The 17,017-nt window shown below is 38.7% G+C and overlaps 3 protein-coding genes across 6 annotated transcripts; 2 read left to right on the plus strand and 1 right to left on the minus strand.

Annotated features, from left to right (window-relative positions):
• Positions 1-1,510: 1,510 nt before the first annotated feature.
• Positions 1,511-4,805, plus strand: LOC116199082 (transcription factor TGA4-like). Of its 2 annotated transcripts, none has more exons than XM_031529377.1 (9): positions 1,511-1,769; positions 2,401-2,565; positions 2,685-2,765; positions 2,994-3,053; positions 3,142-3,219; positions 3,312-3,372; positions 3,452-3,723; positions 3,976-4,167; positions 4,260-4,805. In XM_031529377.1, exons 2-9 carry the CDS (start codon positions 2,404-2,406, stop codon positions 4,410-4,412), a joined length of 1,059 nt encoding a protein of 352 aa, XP_031385237.1. In that variant the 5' UTR covers positions 1,511-1,769; positions 2,401-2,403; the 3' UTR covers positions 4,413-4,805. The 2 variants fall into 2 exon arrangements, with proteins under 2 accessions (XP_031385237.1, XP_031385236.1); XM_031529376.1 differs by having other exon boundaries at positions 1,514-1,769; positions 3,961-4,167.
• Positions 4,806-10,686: 5,881 nt separating this feature from the next.
• Positions 10,687-12,754, plus strand: LOC116199084 (transcription factor TGA4-like). 3 transcript variants are annotated; one of them, XM_031529380.1, is made up of 5 exons: positions 10,687-10,914; positions 11,224-11,264; positions 11,358-11,629; positions 11,867-12,094; positions 12,205-12,754. In XM_031529380.1, exons 2-5 carry the CDS (start codon positions 11,237-11,239, stop codon positions 12,310-12,312), a joined length of 636 nt encoding a protein of 211 aa, XP_031385240.1. In that variant the 5' UTR covers positions 10,687-10,914; positions 11,224-11,236; the 3' UTR covers positions 12,313-12,754. The 3 variants fall into 3 exon arrangements, with proteins under 3 accessions (XP_031385240.1, XP_031385238.1, XP_031385239.1); XM_031529378.1 differs by having other exon boundaries at positions 10,688-10,914; positions 12,187-12,754; XM_031529379.1 differs by having other exon boundaries at positions 10,688-10,914; positions 12,202-12,754.
• Positions 12,755-12,898: 144 nt separating this feature from the next.
• Positions 12,899-16,936, minus strand: LOC116199081 (alanine--glyoxylate aminotransferase 2 homolog 1, mitochondrial). Its single transcript, XM_031529375.1, has 9 exons — positions 16,575-16,936; positions 15,828-16,058; positions 14,923-15,093; positions 14,610-14,753; positions 14,353-14,532; positions 13,843-14,068; positions 13,592-13,705; positions 13,402-13,488; positions 12,899-13,262 (listed from the first exon to the last, which is right to left on the minus strand). The coding sequence occupies exons 1-9, from the start codon at positions 16,791-16,793 to the stop codon at positions 13,219-13,221; spliced, it is 1,416 nt and encodes a 471-aa protein (XP_031385235.1). The 5' UTR covers positions 16,794-16,936; the 3' UTR covers positions 12,899-13,218.
• Between the last annotated feature and the right edge of the window lie 81 nt (positions 16,937-17,017).

Here is a 17,017-nt window from a genome sequence, read left to right on the forward strand (position 1 = left end):
TCATTTCTCCTGAAGTGAAATTTTATTGTATACATAAACTATTAAAATCTCTCATTAATAAAAAAAAATTAAAAAATAATCTGCTAGTCTAGTCTCTGTTAGTTCAAAATTCTCTTACATTATCTTTTTTACTATCTATTTTTAAAAATCAACAAATTTAGTAAGGATTAAAAATCGAATTCTTTTTTTTTAAATAAAAATTCTAGAGTTTACACAAAGATGTCAAAGCAATTTTGCATGTGCAAAGCACGTGCGGGGAAGACTAGGTAGTAAATATTTATTTCTAAATCATGTGGAAACTACATAAGTAAAATGAATGCATTAGTGGGAGTCAATGTATAGATTGGTATATTATATGGTAGCCCTCTTTGCATGGAAATCTCTCCGAAACAATCATGACATTCCTTATGGTGAGGAAGGAGAAGTTGCAACTGCAAGTTGTATGCTCTTATTGACGTAACATATATATATATATATATATATACACACACACACACACACACATACATACACATTAATTCATACATGAATCATATATGAACTGACATTGACTGCAAAAAGTTATGATGAGCCTAATATCCCAATCATCCCATAATTCAGCAACTTGCCATTTGCCCAACCAAGCCATTGTTGGAATCGTTGTCCTTGTCATGCCCATCTAATTATATTCATCGTCTTACAATCTTATCCCAAATATCTATCACATAATTTAACCATTGAGCTGATCTGGCTGCCTCATCAGTTTCACTCGATGCTATCTTCATATTTAAGTTTTCACTATAATTTAGCAAGCCCGTGGACGTAAGGCAACATACGGTCGAGTGAATTCAGTTCCTTATAAAGGTTTTGAGCTTTCTTAATTGCCCATCCACTTAGGAGTAACAAATGAGGAAGCTGGTCTACCTGGTGCGCAATATGTAAAGCTGTATGGTAGTGGAAATACGAATGTATCTTTTTTACGGCTCAGCTCATCACTGCTCCATGTCATGTAACACGACACACACACACACACCCACCCCCTGTCAAAATGCCACATAACCCTACACATAATCATATCCCCGATTTTATCCATCCCTACAAGTTTTTCCCCCCTTTTTTGTTCGATCATCCTTTATATGACCAAACATACATATCTATTTAACTTCGCGGTTCGTATGAGTCAGACGACCAGTTAAGGCCTTTTGATATGACAGCTTCACTTAGTAAGTGATCATCGCGCAAATTTAACCCAATCAATCACGTAATATGCAACATACAATGATCAACAATAAAAAAAAAAGAGCTAATCAAAATTGACTAAACACTGCAAATAAATTGTAAAAATACGAGTCTTCTACGAATTTTGAACTGTTTTTGGCTCTGTATAGAACGTGAATCGTAATTCTGTAGATACTTCGTCTAATCTTAAAAAAAAAAAAAAGTAGCTCTTGAAGTTTGTGTTTATCTTTATATTATAAATGTCATAAAGCATGCAATGGATATAAAAGGGGCATCGATAATGCTAATTAGTTTAATTTAATCTCTCAACGATAGAAAAAACCGGAGCAAATAAAGAGAAAAAGAGGAAGAACAGTTGCATAGGAAGCCTCTCTTTTAAGCACTTGCGTCTCTCATGAGATTCTCTCTACTCAGAAATGCAGAGAGGGCTCAACGGAGCTTCGTGTTCAGAGAGAAAGAACCAATTCCTGGCTTTGTGTTCGCAAACGACGGGGAAAAGAAGTTGAGAGGGAAAGTTCTTCATCAACTGTCGTGATCGTAAAACTACTAAGGTCTGGTGTTTGAGCCTATCTGTTCTTGATTTCTCATTGAGGAAACTTTTTCTTTTTGTTTCTTTGTCATGTTTGGGTTGCCCAGAATTTCGTGACAAACAAGCGTGATTGAAGGGTGTTGTTTTTATGGTTCTGTTCTGTTCTGTTCTTTTGCTTTGGTTTTGGTATAAGTGAATCTTCAAAAAGGAGATGGAAGCAGAGGAAAGTGTTTTCAGTTTGGTATTCATCAGAAGAGAACTGTTTCCTATCTTTTCCTCCTTCCGGATACGTCATGTTAGATTTGCCGAAGAAAACCGGTTATTGGGTCAAGGAGTACTGAGTTTATTAGTTTTTCTTCACATCCAAGTTCAGCTGAACTTTCTTTGAATTTATTCCAACTGATTTCGTTCAAGGGGTTATGATGTGATGACTTAACTGAAGGAAGTGAAACTAAGAAATTCTATCCCCTTCCTCTTCTCTTTGATCATTTTTGCGGAACGGATCGTTAATTGTTTCTTTCGGTTCCTTTCCCCGGTTTGTTTCTTAATTTTTTGCAAGTTTTAAACCGCGTCAAGTTATCTGATCCAACGTGAAACAGATGTTATATGTCGTTTGACGTGTGAATTTTGCATGAATTTGGCGGCCTCCAAAGATCATGAACTCCACTTCGACCCATTTCATGTCCACGAGAAGGATAGCAATGTACGAGCCAATTAACCAAATGGGGATGTGGGAGGACAACTTCAAACATAGTTGTACCCCTAATATCCCTCCCGCTTCTCTTGTTGTGGAAGCACAGACAAACTTGGACAATCAGGTGTGCCTCCTTTTTCACTGATCTGTCTCCAAGTGCTTTTCTAGTCGCTATGCTATCATGTTGGAGGGTATGCCATCTAAGGGAACTAAACTGCTATCCCGGGCTTCGGTTTTCTCCAGTCTGAGGATACATCTCACGGAACGATGGCAACTCCTATCGACAGGTACGACCAAGAGGCATCGACGAGAAGTTTCAATAAGGTAGGACAAGACAAGTTTTAGTGATCCCATCTCGTGTGCTTTTCCCTTTAGAGACTTCGATCTTACTTTTGTGAGATCAGTTTCCAATAATGGAAAGCACCCACTGGGATCAGTAGTCAGATAAGCTTCCATTTACTTAAGTTTTCTTGGCCAGGAAATTGTCCATAATTTGTGGAGTACAAACTCCATGAGTATAATATCCTTTACAATAAACCTTAACTTCCACAGACCCAAAGACGTCTTGCGCAGAACCGAGAGGCAGCACGTAAAAGCCGTTTGCGCAAAAAGGTATGAACATTCACATCGACAAAATTTTCATATTTTTATGACAAAAAGTTTTACCAAGTAATTACCATTTGATTTATGTGCTCTAAAGGCCTACGTACAGCAGCTCGAAGCGAGTCGTATAAAGCTTATGCAGCTAGAGCAAGAGTTTAAACGAGCTAGACAGCAGGTGGCAAACAAGAACCATTCGTTCTGTATTCTTGATCGATCTGATTCTTTTTGAAGACCTTTAAGGATTCATGGATTCTGCCGTTTCTGCAGGGTCTGTACATTGGTGGAGTTGATCCTGCAAATCTCACCTTCCCGGCACCCGTAAACTCTGGTATTAATATAGCTTAGTCATTATCATACAATTCCTCTGATACTGTGTGGATTTTGATAATGAGAAGCTTATCGTACAGGAATCGCAGTTTTTGAGATAGAATACGGGCACTGGGTAGATGAACAGAATAGGCAGATATGTGAGCTGAGGAATGCTCTGAATGCACACTTGAATGAAGTGGAGCTTCGGGTGCTCGTAGAGAACGGTATGAAGCATTACTTCGAACTTTTCCAAATGAAAGCGGTCGCTGCAAAAGCCGACGTGTCCTATATTATCTGCGGGTTGTGGAAGACTTCGTCCGAGCGCTTCTTCCTCTGGATCGGAGGATTTCGCCCCTCGGAGCTTCTCAAGGTGATCTTTCATGAGTTTACTGCGACTACCAACTGATATAAAAGCTCAAACTATGATAAACCGTGATTACATTCTATCATGTACGACTCCCCAATAAACCCGAACATGATAGCTTATGGAACTTTTGAAGACACACTAGAGCCGATCGATCTTAAAGCTGAAAGCTTGTAGCAGAAGGCTCGGTATCATATCTACTTATTTCTTAATGAAATGGACTTCATGCGATACTAATTGCAGGTTCTCGTGCCTCAGCTCCATCCCCTAGCGGACCAGCAATTTTTCGATGCGTGTAACTTGAGGCAGTCGTGCCAACAGGCCGAGGACGCTCTCTCCCAGGGCATGGACAAGCTGCAGCAAACCCTAGCAGAGACTGTAGCCTTCGGCCAGATGAGTGATAGAGCATCAGTCGAGAAGTTGGAAGCTTTGATCAGCTTTGTAAATCAGGTGATTTTTTTGCGACCATAATAAGTTGTTTCGCTAAGTCAAACGAAATACCTCTCGCGCTGGGAAATTTGATATTTGTTTTCGACCATTAGGCTGATCATCTTCGGCAGGAGACTTTGCTGCAAATGTCCCGAATCCTAACAACCCAACAAGCAGCTCAGGGGCTTCTGGCACTGGGGGAGTACTTCCAAAGACTCCGGACTTTAAGTTCTCTTTGGGTAGCTCACCGACGTGAACCCGCTTAACAAAGAGCCTCGGAGCAGAACATTGTTATGAGATAACATCATCAGTTCCTGGCTAAACGCCATCAAAATAAGCAGCTCTATCTTATCCTTCTGTGATTGCAGCTGCAGACATCTTATTACAGAGTTTGGGCTGCAGATATTTTTGAGGTGGCCTCCGAAGATTGAACCTGTAAATATTGGGATAGCAATTCGCTCGGTGAGGTGGCTATTTTTCGGCTTAGTTTCGCTGTTGCAGTAGATTTTGTTTCGGAATATGTCCTTTCGAGTTACCAGTGGTCCATAGGTTCATGTTTTTGTCACGGAGTGTTCAGACATTGTGTAAATATGACTATTGCTGGTAAAGTTTTCAAGGTTATTATTGACAATTGAATTTGGTGCTTTTATTTTTCAGTTCCTATTATCTACTTTCTGACATTATTATTTCATGGTAGCTCAAGATGTAATGTCAATTACTGCCACTCATATTTCATCAAAAGAATTTTGAAGACCTCAGAAATTGAAGACGAGTCTACCTTGTCCGTGCATCGGGAAATATTATTACTAACGGGATTTGATGGCAAGATGATTCTGTAATGGCTGTTAAGTGCTTATACAAGCAGAAAGTATATCCAAACCATATAAAAGAATGCTTATAGAGAGGTACAATGGAAATTCGATTCGAGATTTCAGTTTTCCTGAAATTTCCTCAAAATTTACACCAAAGAGAGGCTGGAAAATGAAGAAAAATTTATTGTAGCAGCTGAACTGTCTCGAAATTAAAAGAACATCAGAAAGGGCCGCTTTGGAAGCCATTTTGCCAGAGACTCTTACTTGTTGGGAGCCTTCTTCACCGCTGGTACGAACATAACCATCCTTCACAATTTCGACATGGAATAGTCCAAACCATCGACAAGAAAAGCAAGGCCCAAAAGAATAACGAAAACGGAGAGAAGAGTTCTGTGACTCAATATTCACTGAAGCAGGACAGCCATTTAAGAGAAAGAAGAGAAGATTTATGTTGTTTCACCCCAAGGACATGAGAAGATCACCTGCATCATCTTTGCTGAAACACATTGGAGGCTTTATTCTGAAAACGTTCCCGTGATAACCTCCTTTCCCGATTAGAACACCGAGGTCTTCACCATAAAGATTTTATCATCAGGAAAAAGAAAATGAAGAGGAAAGATTGATAGAACAATTGCTTTGCGAACAATATCATACACAAGCTTCAAGCATCCAGGGGCCAGCTCAACTGCTCCTCCGACTCCCTATAATCCCAAATGTACTCAGGGGCAGATCACCAACAGACTCATTTTCCATATATCAGTAAAATCTTGTTAATATTAGAGAAACACAAAGTGCTCGTATATATTTACACCGATTTGGAAAGAACAAATCTTGGGTCATCTTTTAACACACTTCATCAGGAAAAAAAAAAAAAGAATTAAAGTTCTTATTCCAAAATTTATACAGCATTTCTCCTTTTTTATTGTATTCCTATGAATTTTGCAATGGAAAAAAGGTAGCACCCTCAACTACTTTTGTCTGCACAGAGCAATCAATCTTTACGTTGCAAATCAGCCAAAAAGTCACCAGCTGTTCACTGCCACTTTCTCAGTTCCTCTCTGGATTATAAGTCTCGATCACTCGAACTTCCTGAACAAAAACACATCTAACAATCTTAAACACTAAGTGACATACTATGCAGAGGAAAGGGGAAAGCACAAGCCTTTTTTCTGGTCCCCCAAATACATGATCTAAAACTAACCCAATCAAGCCACAGGGCAGAAAAGTTCATTTAGAAAAAGAACCCATGATACCATCGAGGAGTTGAACCCGTTGATAAGCTGACAACAAGTAGTAGGTCAGGTTCTGGATTCCATTCTCTCGGAGGTCGGCATCTGGGATTTCATGGCGGGCCTCAGGCCGTATAATGCACCATCCGATGGACTAGTCAGTTGTTACGGAGTTGGACACCATCGAAAAAAAAAAAAAAAAAAAGGAACTTATGATCATTCAATCGAAAGCCCACATTCCACCAAATCCAAAGACAGGGCAGACAACGCAGACTGTCAACGGGAATTCATAGCAGTGGAAGCTCGCCTACCTTACGTACCAAAACTTTTTTTAATTTATTTTGTCTAGTCCCTCAACTTATTCCTCGATACTTATTGCCCTTCTGCATTTTTATATTCAGTCGGCTTTAGTCTTGCATTCGGTATGTTTAGCCCTTGAACTTCTACGCTTTATACAGGCACCTCCCTAAAACTATAAATAGTGACTAGTGATTATATACCGGCAAAAGCCTGTGTAAAACTTGAGACGGGAATTCCATCGATAATTCCAAATTTTGAGACGGAAGATCCATCTATAGTATGTATTTGAAATTTTCATATATCGCCCAAATCTCCAAAAATCCAATTGATATTCCGGGCAAGGGGTTTGAAACCCTTAATACCGAAAGGTATCCGTCCCGGGCACAGGGTTTGAAACCCCTAAAACCCAAATCAGTCCTCCTTTCTCACTCTCTCAGTACTTCTCCTCCTCATCGAAGGAATCAGTCCGCTCCCCTCTCTCCGATTTGACTAGTCACTAAAATAAAAAGCTTTTTGATTTTTTTTTGGGTACTTTTGGTTATTTCTAATAAATTATTTGCAAAAGGTGCACTAGTCAATAAAATAGAAAGCTTTTTAGATTTTTTTTTGGGTAAATTGCATTGGTAGTTCTAAAAGTTTTACAAATATTTCAATATGATACAAAAAGTTTTTTTGCTACTTGATGGTACAAAATGTTTTAAAGTTGTTTCAGTATAGTACAAATCGTCATCTAGTCATTGACGCCGTTAAGTCGACGCTGATTGTGCAAAATCGATTTTTGTGGGACGTTACATAATGGTGCAAAATGTTTTGAAGTTGTAACTTAATAGTACAAAATGTTTTTCATAAGTTACATGATGGTACAAAATTTACAGTCTTGTAAAGGACGGCTTGACGGCGTTAATGGCGAGATAACGGTTTGTACTATACTGAAACAACTTTGAAACATTTTGTATCATCAAGTAGCAAAAGAAACTTTTTGTACCATATTGAAATATTTGTAAAACTTTTTGGACCACCAGTGCAATTTACCTTTTTTTGTATTTTTGGTTATTTCTAATAAATTATTTGCAGAAGGTGCAATTAGATTAAAGACAAATTATGTTCCATCTTGGAATGCTAATTTTATTATAGTTCTTTTAATATTAAAGACAAAGTTTTTGCCTATAGATCTTTTAATGTAATATAATTGGAGGGTTGCTTTTGTATCGATAGCGTATTGTTGACGTGTACATAAATTAAGAATCTCTTACATATCAATGACGCGTCGCTAACATGTCCAGCTTATATTAGACTGGTTTTCTTTAAAAATCGATAGTTCGGGAACAGCAACGGGAGAGGGCTCGTAGCCATTTTTATGGTCCGGTTCAGTGACATGGCGATGATTGGTGACGTGGATGAATGTGATTGGTACATGTGGCAGGAAGATTCGAGAATAGTGGTTTAGTCTTGTAGGAGAAAATTATGAAATGAAGATATAAACAACCAGAAATATTATGGTAAAATGTATAAATAATGGATAGATAAAATCAAAAATTGGTAAAATTTAATAGCTGAAATTAATATTTCACCATGGAACACGAGTTGGGATTCCATTTTAGAATCTTTCGTAAATTTAAACAACGGGAGTTTTTATTCTTACGGACTTATTGAATACATAGAATAACTAGTCTATTTATAAGAACTAGGAAATAAATAATCTCAAAATACCACCATAAAAGCAAGGTCTCGAGTTCGAGTCCATGTGAATACAGAAAATACACGCTGAGAGAGTTTTATTTCTTAGTGGACCGACCCGGCTCGACTGGATTAGACCGTGTGAGCTTGCATCACACCCTAGTTTAATTTGAGAGCAGTTAAAGTGCATCTCATGTTAGTTGAGTTGAGGCCAAGTATGGAACTCGTGATCAATAAGTCCAAGTGCAAAAGAGTAAGTGGTCAGTTTGTCCTCATTTGTCCTAGCATGAAGGAGGATATATTGACACTAAAGAGGACGCATATATATGCAATATATAAATAACACGATTTTGAAAATACGTGGCATGATCACATGTTTCAAGAAATTCTAAGAATATTAATGCTAATGCTATTTCTTTAATGTGCATGCTGATTTATGTCATCTCTAAAGAAAGAAAATGTAATGGATAAGATACATCAACGAGAACATATTCATCATCTTTTCAGTTCATCATGATTCCTACAGTCAACTTGGTTACGTATGCAAGAGAACATTTCAAGTACGTGACCCCAAAAAATAAAAAGAAGTCAAACCAGTAGTGAATTCACATGTTTCAAGAAATTCTAAAATTATTAATGCCCTTGTGAAAAATAATATTTGATATTGAAAATTTTGTTTTCATCAACGCAATAAAGGGGGAAAAAAAAGGAAATTAAAGGGGAAAGAGAGATTACTAGTGTTTTCAAGAAATTTGGCTAGCCAACATTTTTTTTTTTTTTTACTTTGTGCACAACAAGGTATTCGAAAGCCAAATGGACATCGACTAATTCAGTTCGAGTTAGGCCAGTCGATGCCAACTAAGGAATGGATTTTTTATTTTTCCCCATTAACGAGATTCGAAATCGAGATCTTACTTAAATAAAATAAACGTTCAATCACCTCAACAATCCACGTCCATTGAAAAGGGAGACTTTGAAACATACATTATTGCATTAGGGATTTCTTTCTCCTCTTCTTTCTTAAGATGATATCCTGGCCGATCCGATTAAAACATAAAGAAAGACCACTTTATGTTTTTTTTTTGGGTCAGACCTTTATGTAATTTTATATTTTGGTTAGAAAGTGGGGGAGGAACTGGGTTTAGTTTAAAATTAATGAAGAAGACAAGTTGCACCTTATATTAGTCGCACTCTCGCACAAATTGATGGAAAAATTGGCTGATTTAATTGGATCGTCTGACAAGGATTTCATATATATAATTGGTTAATTATTCATTCCATCCCAATTAATTAATCTTCACCTTTCTAATTAACAACAAGTTTTCTTTCCGAAAGTATAAATTGATTATATATATTGAACCCAAACTGCTTTTCTGATTAGTTACCCATGCCATATGGGGTAAAAAAAAAAGAAATCAACGTTAAAAAAGTGCACAATACAAATCTTTACGCATACATGAAGTCGTATAGCGCTATCATATATCTATATTCACACATAAATTTTGAAGTGGACACATAACATATGCATGATTAATTCTATATGTTATAATATGTAATATAAGTTCTCTTTTTCCATTTAATTTGTTTGAGACATGAACATGTCCACGAAGACGTTGATTAGCATTCATATGTAGCGCGCACATTCACTAGATTACCAGTTGGATGTTATTATATCCATTCATGTTTCTGGAAATATTCTGATTATATTCATCGTCTTACAATCTTATCCCAAATATCTATCACATAATTTAACCATTGAGCCTATTTGGCTGCCTCATCTGTTTCGCTCGATGCTATCTTCATATTTAAGTTTTCACTATAATTTAGCAAGCCCAACATACGGTCGAGTGAATTCGGTTCTTTATAAGTTTTTGAGCTTTCTTAATTGCCCATCCACTTAGGAGTAACAAATGAGGAAGCTGGTCTACCTGGCGCGCAATACGTAAAGATATATGGTAGTGGAAATACGAATGTATCTTTTTGACACACACACACACCCACACACACATAATCATATCCCTTATTTTATCCATCCCTACAAGTTTTTCCCCTTTTTTTGTTCGATCATCCTTTATATGACCAAACATACATATCTATTTTAACTTCGAGGTTCGTACTATGAGTCAGATGACCAGTTTAGGCCTTTCGATATGATAGCTTCACTTAGTAAGTGATCATTGCACATATTTGACCCAATCAATCACTTAATATGCAACATATAATGATCAACAATTAAAAAAAAAAAAAAAAGAAAAAAAAGAAGGGCTAATCAAAATTGACTAAACACTGCAAATAAATTGCAAAAATACGAGTCTACTGCGAATTTTGAACAGTTTTTGGCTCTGTATACAACATGAACCGTAAATCTATAGATACTGCGTATGACCTCAAAAAAAAGAAAAGTAGCTCTTGTAGTTTGTCTTTATGTTTATATTATAAATGTCGTAAAGCATGCAATGGATATAAAAGGGGCATCGATAATGCTAATTAGTTTAATTTAATCTCTCAACGATAGAAAAAGCCAGAGCAAATAAAGAGAAAAAGAGGAAGAACAGTTGCATAGGAAGCCTCTCTTTTAAGCACCTGCGTCTCTCATGAGATTCTCTCTACTCAGAAATGAACAGAGGGCTCAAAGGAGCTTCGTGTTCAGAGAGAAAGAACCCATTCCCGGCCTTGTGTTCGCAAGCGACGGGGAAAAGAAGTTGAGCGGGAAAGTTCATCAACTGTCGTGATCATATAAAACTACTAAGGTCTGGTCTTTGAGCCCATCTGTTCTTGTTTTCTCGATGAGGAAACTTTTTCTTTTTGTCTCTTGTCATGTTTGGGTTGCCCAGAATTTCGTGACAAACAAGCGCGATTGAAGGGTGTTGGTTTTATGGTTCGGTTCGGTTCTGTTCTGTTCTTTTGCTTTTGTTTTGGTTTAAGTGAATCTTCGAAAAGGAGATAGAAGCAAAGTGTTTTCAGCAGGTGGCAAACAAGAACCATTCGTTCTGTATTCTTGATCGATGTGATTCTTTTCGAAGAACTTTAAGGACTCATGGATTCTGCTGTTTCTGCAGGGTCAGTACATTGATGGAGTTGATGGCACCGGTAAACTCTGGTATTAATCTAGCTTTAGTCACTATCATACAATTCCTCTGACACTGTATGGATTTTGCCAGTGAGAAGCTTATTGTACTTAAAATTTTGACAGGAATCGCAGCGTTTGAGATGGAATATGGGCACTGGGTAGATGAACAGAATAGGCTGATGTGTGAGCTGAGGAATGCTCTGAATGCACACTTGAATGAACTGGAGCTTCAGGTGCTCGTAGAGAACAGTATGAAGCATTACTTCGAACTTTTCCAAATGAAAAAGGTCGCTGCAAAAGCCGACTCTTTCAATATTATGTGCGGGTTGTGGAAGACTCCGTTCCAGCGCTTCTTCCTCTGGATCGGAGGATGTCGTCCCTCGGAGCTTCTCAAGGTGATCTTTCATGAGTTTACTGCAACTACCAACAGATATAAAAGCTCAAACTCTGATAAACAGTGATTACATTCTATCATGGACAACTCCCCACTAAACCCGAACATGATAGCTACTGGAACTTTTGAAGACACGCTAGAGCCGATCGATCTTAAAGTTTAAAGCTTGTAGCAGAAGGATTGGTATTATATCTATTTATTTATTAATGAAAAGGACTTCATGCTATATTAATTGCAGGTGCTCATGCCTCAGCTCCATCCTCTAGCCGACCAGCAATTTTTCGATGTGCGTAACTTGAGGCAGTCATGCCAACAGGCCGAGGATGCTCTCTCCCAGGGCATGGACAAGCTGCAGCAAACCCTAGCAGAGACCGCAGCCTTCGGCCGGATGGGTTATGCAGCATTTGGTCCGCCGATGTCTCGGGCAGTCAAGAGGTTGGAAGCTTTGATCAGCTTTGTAAATCAGGTGATTTCTTTGTGACCATAATAGGTTGTTTTGCTAAATCAAACGAAATACCTCTCGCGCTGGGAAATTTGATATTTGTTTTTGACCATTAGGCTGATCATCTTCAGCAGGAGACTTTGCTGCAAATGTCCCGAATCCTAACAACCCGGCAAGCAGCTCAGGGGCTTCTGGCACTGGCGGAGTACTTCCAAAGACCCCGGACTTTAAGTTCTCTTTGAGCGGCTCACCCCTGGGAACCCGCTCAGCAAAGAGCCTCGGAGCAGAACATTGTTATGAGATAACATCATCAGTTCCTGGATAAACGCCATCAAAATAAGCAGCACTATCAGCATCCTTCTGTGATTGCAGCTGCAGACATTCTTATTACAGAGTTTGTGCTGCAGATAATTTTTGAGGTGGCCTCCGCAGATTGAACCTGTAATTATTGGGATAGCAATTCGCTCGGTGAGGTGGCTATTTTCCGACTTAGTTTTCGTGGCTGCAGTAGATTTTGTTTCGGAACATGTCCTTTCAAGTTTTGGCTGAAGTTAAGCCTCTTACCAGCGGTCCATAGGTTCATGTTTTTGTCACGGAGTGTTCAGACATTTTGTAAAGATGACTATTGCTGGTAAATTTTTCCAGGTTATTATTGACAATTGAATTTGGTGCTTTTATTTTTCAGTTCCTATTATCTACTTTCTGACATTATTATTTCATGGTAGCTCAAGATATAATGTCAATTACTGCCACTCACATTTCATCAAAAGAATTTTGAAGACCTCAGAAATTGAAGACGAATCTACCTTATCCGTGCATCGGGAAATATTATTACTAACGGGATTTGATTGCAAGATGATTCTGTAATGGCTGTTAAGTGCTTATACAAGAGGAAAGTACATGAAAACCATATGAAAGAATGCTTATAGAGAGGTAAAATGGAAATTCGATTCGAGATTTCGGTTTTCCTGAAATTTCCTCAAAATTTACACCAAAGAGAGGAGGGAAAATGAAGAGAAATTTATTGTAGCAGCTGAACTGTCTTGAAATTAAAAGAACATCAGAAAGGGCCGCTTTGGAAGCCATTTTGCCAGAGACTCTTACTTGTTGAGAGCCTTCTTCACCACCGGTACGAACATAATCATCCTTCACAATTTCGACATGGAATAGTCCAAAGCATCGACAAGAAAATCTGCACTTACGAGGCCCAAAAGAATAACAAAAACAGAGAGAAGAGTTCAGTCACTCGATATTCACTGAAACAGAACAGCCATTTACGAGAAAGAAGAGAAGATTCCTGTTGTTTCACCCTAAGGACACGAGAAGATCACCTGCATCATCTTTGCTGAAACACATTGGAGGCTTTATTCTGAAAACATTCCCGTCATAACCTCCTTTCCCGATTAGAACACCAAGGTCTTCACCGTAAAGATTTTATCATCAGGAAAAAGAAAACGAAGAGGAAAGATTGATAATACAATTGCTTTGCGGTGAATAAGATAAGTGTCATCCATTTATTACCTTTAAGTTTTTCGAACAAATGTAATGTCTCTGCTTTCGCAGGTGTCTTCTCTTTCCTATCAGTCACAAGCTCTACACCCAACATCAAGCCCCTGCCTCTCACATCTCCAATGACTGGTGCCAAAGAATAATTTAAGGATCGTATCTTCAGTCCACAGAAAAGAATAACCGAAACCGAATATATCGATAACGATCTAGGGTACTCCTTCAAGACTATCAAAAGAATGTATTACTGGAAGTGAGGTACTTACTGTCGTATTTCTGCTGAAGCTCTTTTAGACGACTGATTAAGTGGGACCCAATATCGGCACAATGTGCCTGGCGCTTCTCTTTATCGATCACCCTGAGGACAGCATGGCCCCCGGCAGAACAAACGGGATTGCCTCCGTAAGTGTTGAACTGAATCTTCTGAGCCATCACGCTTGCTATTTCTGGAGTGGTCACCACTGCCCCCAATGGTAAACCATTGCCAATTCCCTGACAAAAGAAAGAAAACAGTGGTGACTAGGAAATGAATCACATAATAGAAGCGATAAAGTTCTATTAAAGATCTACTGGAGCCGTTACAAAGCAGATCACAGGCCCACACACGCGACAGGGTCACATCTTAGAGTGACTCCTAGTCTCTTCACAATGCAGCAAATTGAACCAGAGAAAAAGTCGTCAGACTGACGTCAGGACTCTCTCATATCCTCCTGAAGAATTTCGTGCTATCTCACAATTTAGGACAAGAATGAAGCATATCACAAAAAAATTCTCACTTTAGCCATGGTGACTATGTCAGGAATCACGCCTTGAGTTTCAAAGCCCCAGTAATGGCCCCCCGTGCGACCAAACCCAGTCTGCACTTCATCTGCAATGCAAACGCCACCAGCTTTACGAACAATATCGTACACAAGCTTCAAGTATCCAGGGGCCAGCTCAACTGCTCCTCCGACTCCCTATAATCCCAAATGTATTCAGGGGCAGAAGAGAATTTTCAACAATGAACTTCAGGTAGAATAGCTCATGTGCTAACCTGGATTGTTTCAGCAATAAATCCTGCCACCTTTCCCGAAGTACCAAAATCAATGTGATCTTGTACATCTCTTGCATAAGCTTTGGCGTCAGAACCAAACGGTCCTCGGTACGGATCTGGATTCATAACATGGTGGATTTCACCCTGCAATGCATCACAGTAAATCCCATTTGACAATAGTACTTTGGCATGTCTTGCCTAGGAAGTAGTAACCGCCAAGCAAAACCGATGAAGATCTAAACATCATCAGGGCCAGATTTAATTTGCTGGACTGAAAACCAAGGGATTATGGCTTTTAAGAATATAAATGAACCTGTGGGATTGAGTACTTCCACGTGTTTAGAGCAGTCAAGCCAATTGTTCCAGAGCTTCCACCATGATATGCATTTCTCAATGAAATCATCTCGAGATTGCCAGTGTACATTCGAGCCATTAGTGTAGCCAATTCATTCGCTTCGCTCCCAGAATTCACAAAATAAACAACCTAATAGTTTTTATCCAAAAATAAACCATCAAGGATGAAAAAGTGCCTGCTTGTCAGTAGAGTTTAGCCCACTTGTCCATTGAGAAATAGTTGAAAAGACAAGAACAAGCATAAACCAAGCAACTAGCAACTAAAAATTCTATAAGCTAAATACATACTATTGCTTTGTGGAGACAGGAAATACACACTAGTTATTGACTCCTACACCAATACTCAGGCTAGTTTATAAATTACATGGCAGACGGTGATCTTTTTTACTTCTCAGACTTCAACAACACGATACTAGTTTTCTCATCTAATTACCATATCTTCATTACCTACAAGCCTCTTCTTTACTCTCTTTTTTTGGTCCTTTTTTTTTTTTCCCTAAAGCCTATTTCTCCCCTAGCTGTATATTATATAGACTTGATAATCTTCTAGGTCAATGTTTAGAATGGTGGAAAGTACACAAACTATAGGAACATGATACAACAAATATCATGTTTGCTTATTCCCAAATGAAAAAATATATATATTATGCTCTATTATGTTATTTCAATCACTCCTTATTCCATAAATCCATGCAGCCCAATCAATCACTGATTAACTTTGCCAAGAAAGAATCATCTCAACAATCTAAATTACTATCTTCCACAGATATCAATGAGAGGGTTCAATTGGGACCCACTTCACAACAAGCATCATCATTTAAGAGTGAAAAACGCGAAAAGGTATAACACTTGAATTAAACCAACCTTAAGATCTCCTGGCAGTTTTGAAGTTAATGCCTCAGCAAAATCGCCAATGGCGTGATGAAGATATATTGTTGTGGCATGCTGCAGGAGCTTGCTTTGCTCTATGATTGCATCCAGTACTTCGGGATGGCAGTGTCCACAGGAAACAGTGACAATACCAGCAAAAGCATCAAGGTAACGCCTTCCACTTTCATCGAACAAATACTGCATCTTTCCTTCAACTATGTTAAGCTAACAAAGAAAAAAGCAAGATCATCAGAGACTGTGAAAAGAAGGTAGATAAGGTAATACGAGCAAAAAATAACTCCGGAACAAATTAGTAAGAAAGAACTGCAAGTTTATTGGCATTGGTTGTAATTAACAGTCAACGTGAACAAAGTCACAGTAGCCGTCAAATAAGCAATGGTTCACTGCCACTTTCTCAGTTCCTCTCTGGATTATAAGTCTCGACCACTCGAACTTCCTGAGCTGTAACCCATCTAACAATCTTAAACACTAAGGGACATACTATGCAGAGGAAAGGGGAAAGCACAAGCCTTTTTTCTGGTCCCCCAAATACATGATCTAAAACTAACCCAATCAAGCCACAGGGCAGAGAAGGTTCATTTAGAAAAAAGAACAAGATCATTCAATCGAAAGCCCACATTACACCAAATCCAAAGACAGGACAGACAAAGCATGAAAAGATTATATAAAAGCAGGACATCTCAACCACATGAAAAACGTCAGGTGAACGTTGAGACTCACCGGCTTCTCGTAGAAGTAGAAAAGGGAAGGCCCCAGAAACTTCTTGCGCTTCTCAAGGACTGCATCTGCGGAGGGCCCTTTATACGGCTTGGGCAAGTGATCGAACCGCGGGAGCTGAGGAGGAGCATTTGTAGAGTAGGAACTGCAGAGAGCAGCGGCATCTGATGATGGTCTCGCAGGCTGGAGGGCCCTCTTCAAGATTCTACCCCAAAAAGCCATGGCCTTTGATCAAGAATCCCCCCAGAGAGAAACAGAGACAGAGAGATAGAGAGAGAAGGACATAGTTTCAGCTTTTATGCCGCAAATGATGAGTACATGTAAGCGTAAGAGTGAAGTGCGGCAAGGGGAGAGAGAGAGAGGATTCCTTTGATTCTGTCTGCAGACAGAATCAAGATTATTAATATTTTGATTTTTTTTAATTACTATAATTAGCTGCTAATGAA

This window comes from Punica granatum, chromosome 3, assembly GCF_007655135.1.
Source record: "Punica granatum isolate Tunisia-2019 chromosome 3, ASM765513v2, whole genome shotgun sequence".
Taxonomy (NCBI): Eukaryota; Viridiplantae; Streptophyta; class Magnoliopsida; order Myrtales; family Lythraceae; genus Punica; species Punica granatum.

Coding starts and splice junctions, on each gene's coding strand:
- LOC116199081 (XM_031529375.1), bottom strand. CDS start 16,793: ATGGCTTTTTGGGGTAGAATCTTGAAGAGGGCCCTCCAGCCTGCGAGA. Junction 16,059..16,574: donor TCTACTTCTACGAGAAGCCG/GTGAGTCTCAAC, acceptor TTTCTTTGTTAG/CTTAACATAGTTGAAGGAAA. Junction 14,754..14,922: donor GGAAGTACTCAATCCCACAG/GTTCATTTATAT, acceptor GATGCATTGCAG/GGTGAAATCCACCATGTTAT.
- LOC116199082 (XM_031529376.1), top strand. CDS start 2,404: ATGAACTCCACTTCGACCCATTTCATGTCCACGAGAAGGATAGCAATG. Junction 3,724..3,960: donor GCCCCTCGGAGCTTCTCAAG/GTGATCTTTCAT, acceptor TACTAATTGCAG/GTTCTCGTGCCTCAGCTCCA. Junction 4,168..4,259: donor TGATCAGCTTTGTAAATCAG/GTGATTTTTTTG, acceptor TTCGACCATTAG/GCTGATCATCTTCGGCAGGA.
- LOC116199084 (XM_031529378.1), top strand. CDS start 11,237: ATGGAGTTGATGGCACCGGTAAACTCTG. Junction 11,265..11,357: donor GATGGCACCGGTAAACTCTG/GTATTAATCTAG, acceptor AAATTTTGACAG/GAATCGCAGCGTTTGAGATG. Junction 11,630..11,866: donor GTCCCTCGGAGCTTCTCAAG/GTGATCTTTCAT, acceptor TATTAATTGCAG/GTGCTCATGCCTCAGCTCCA.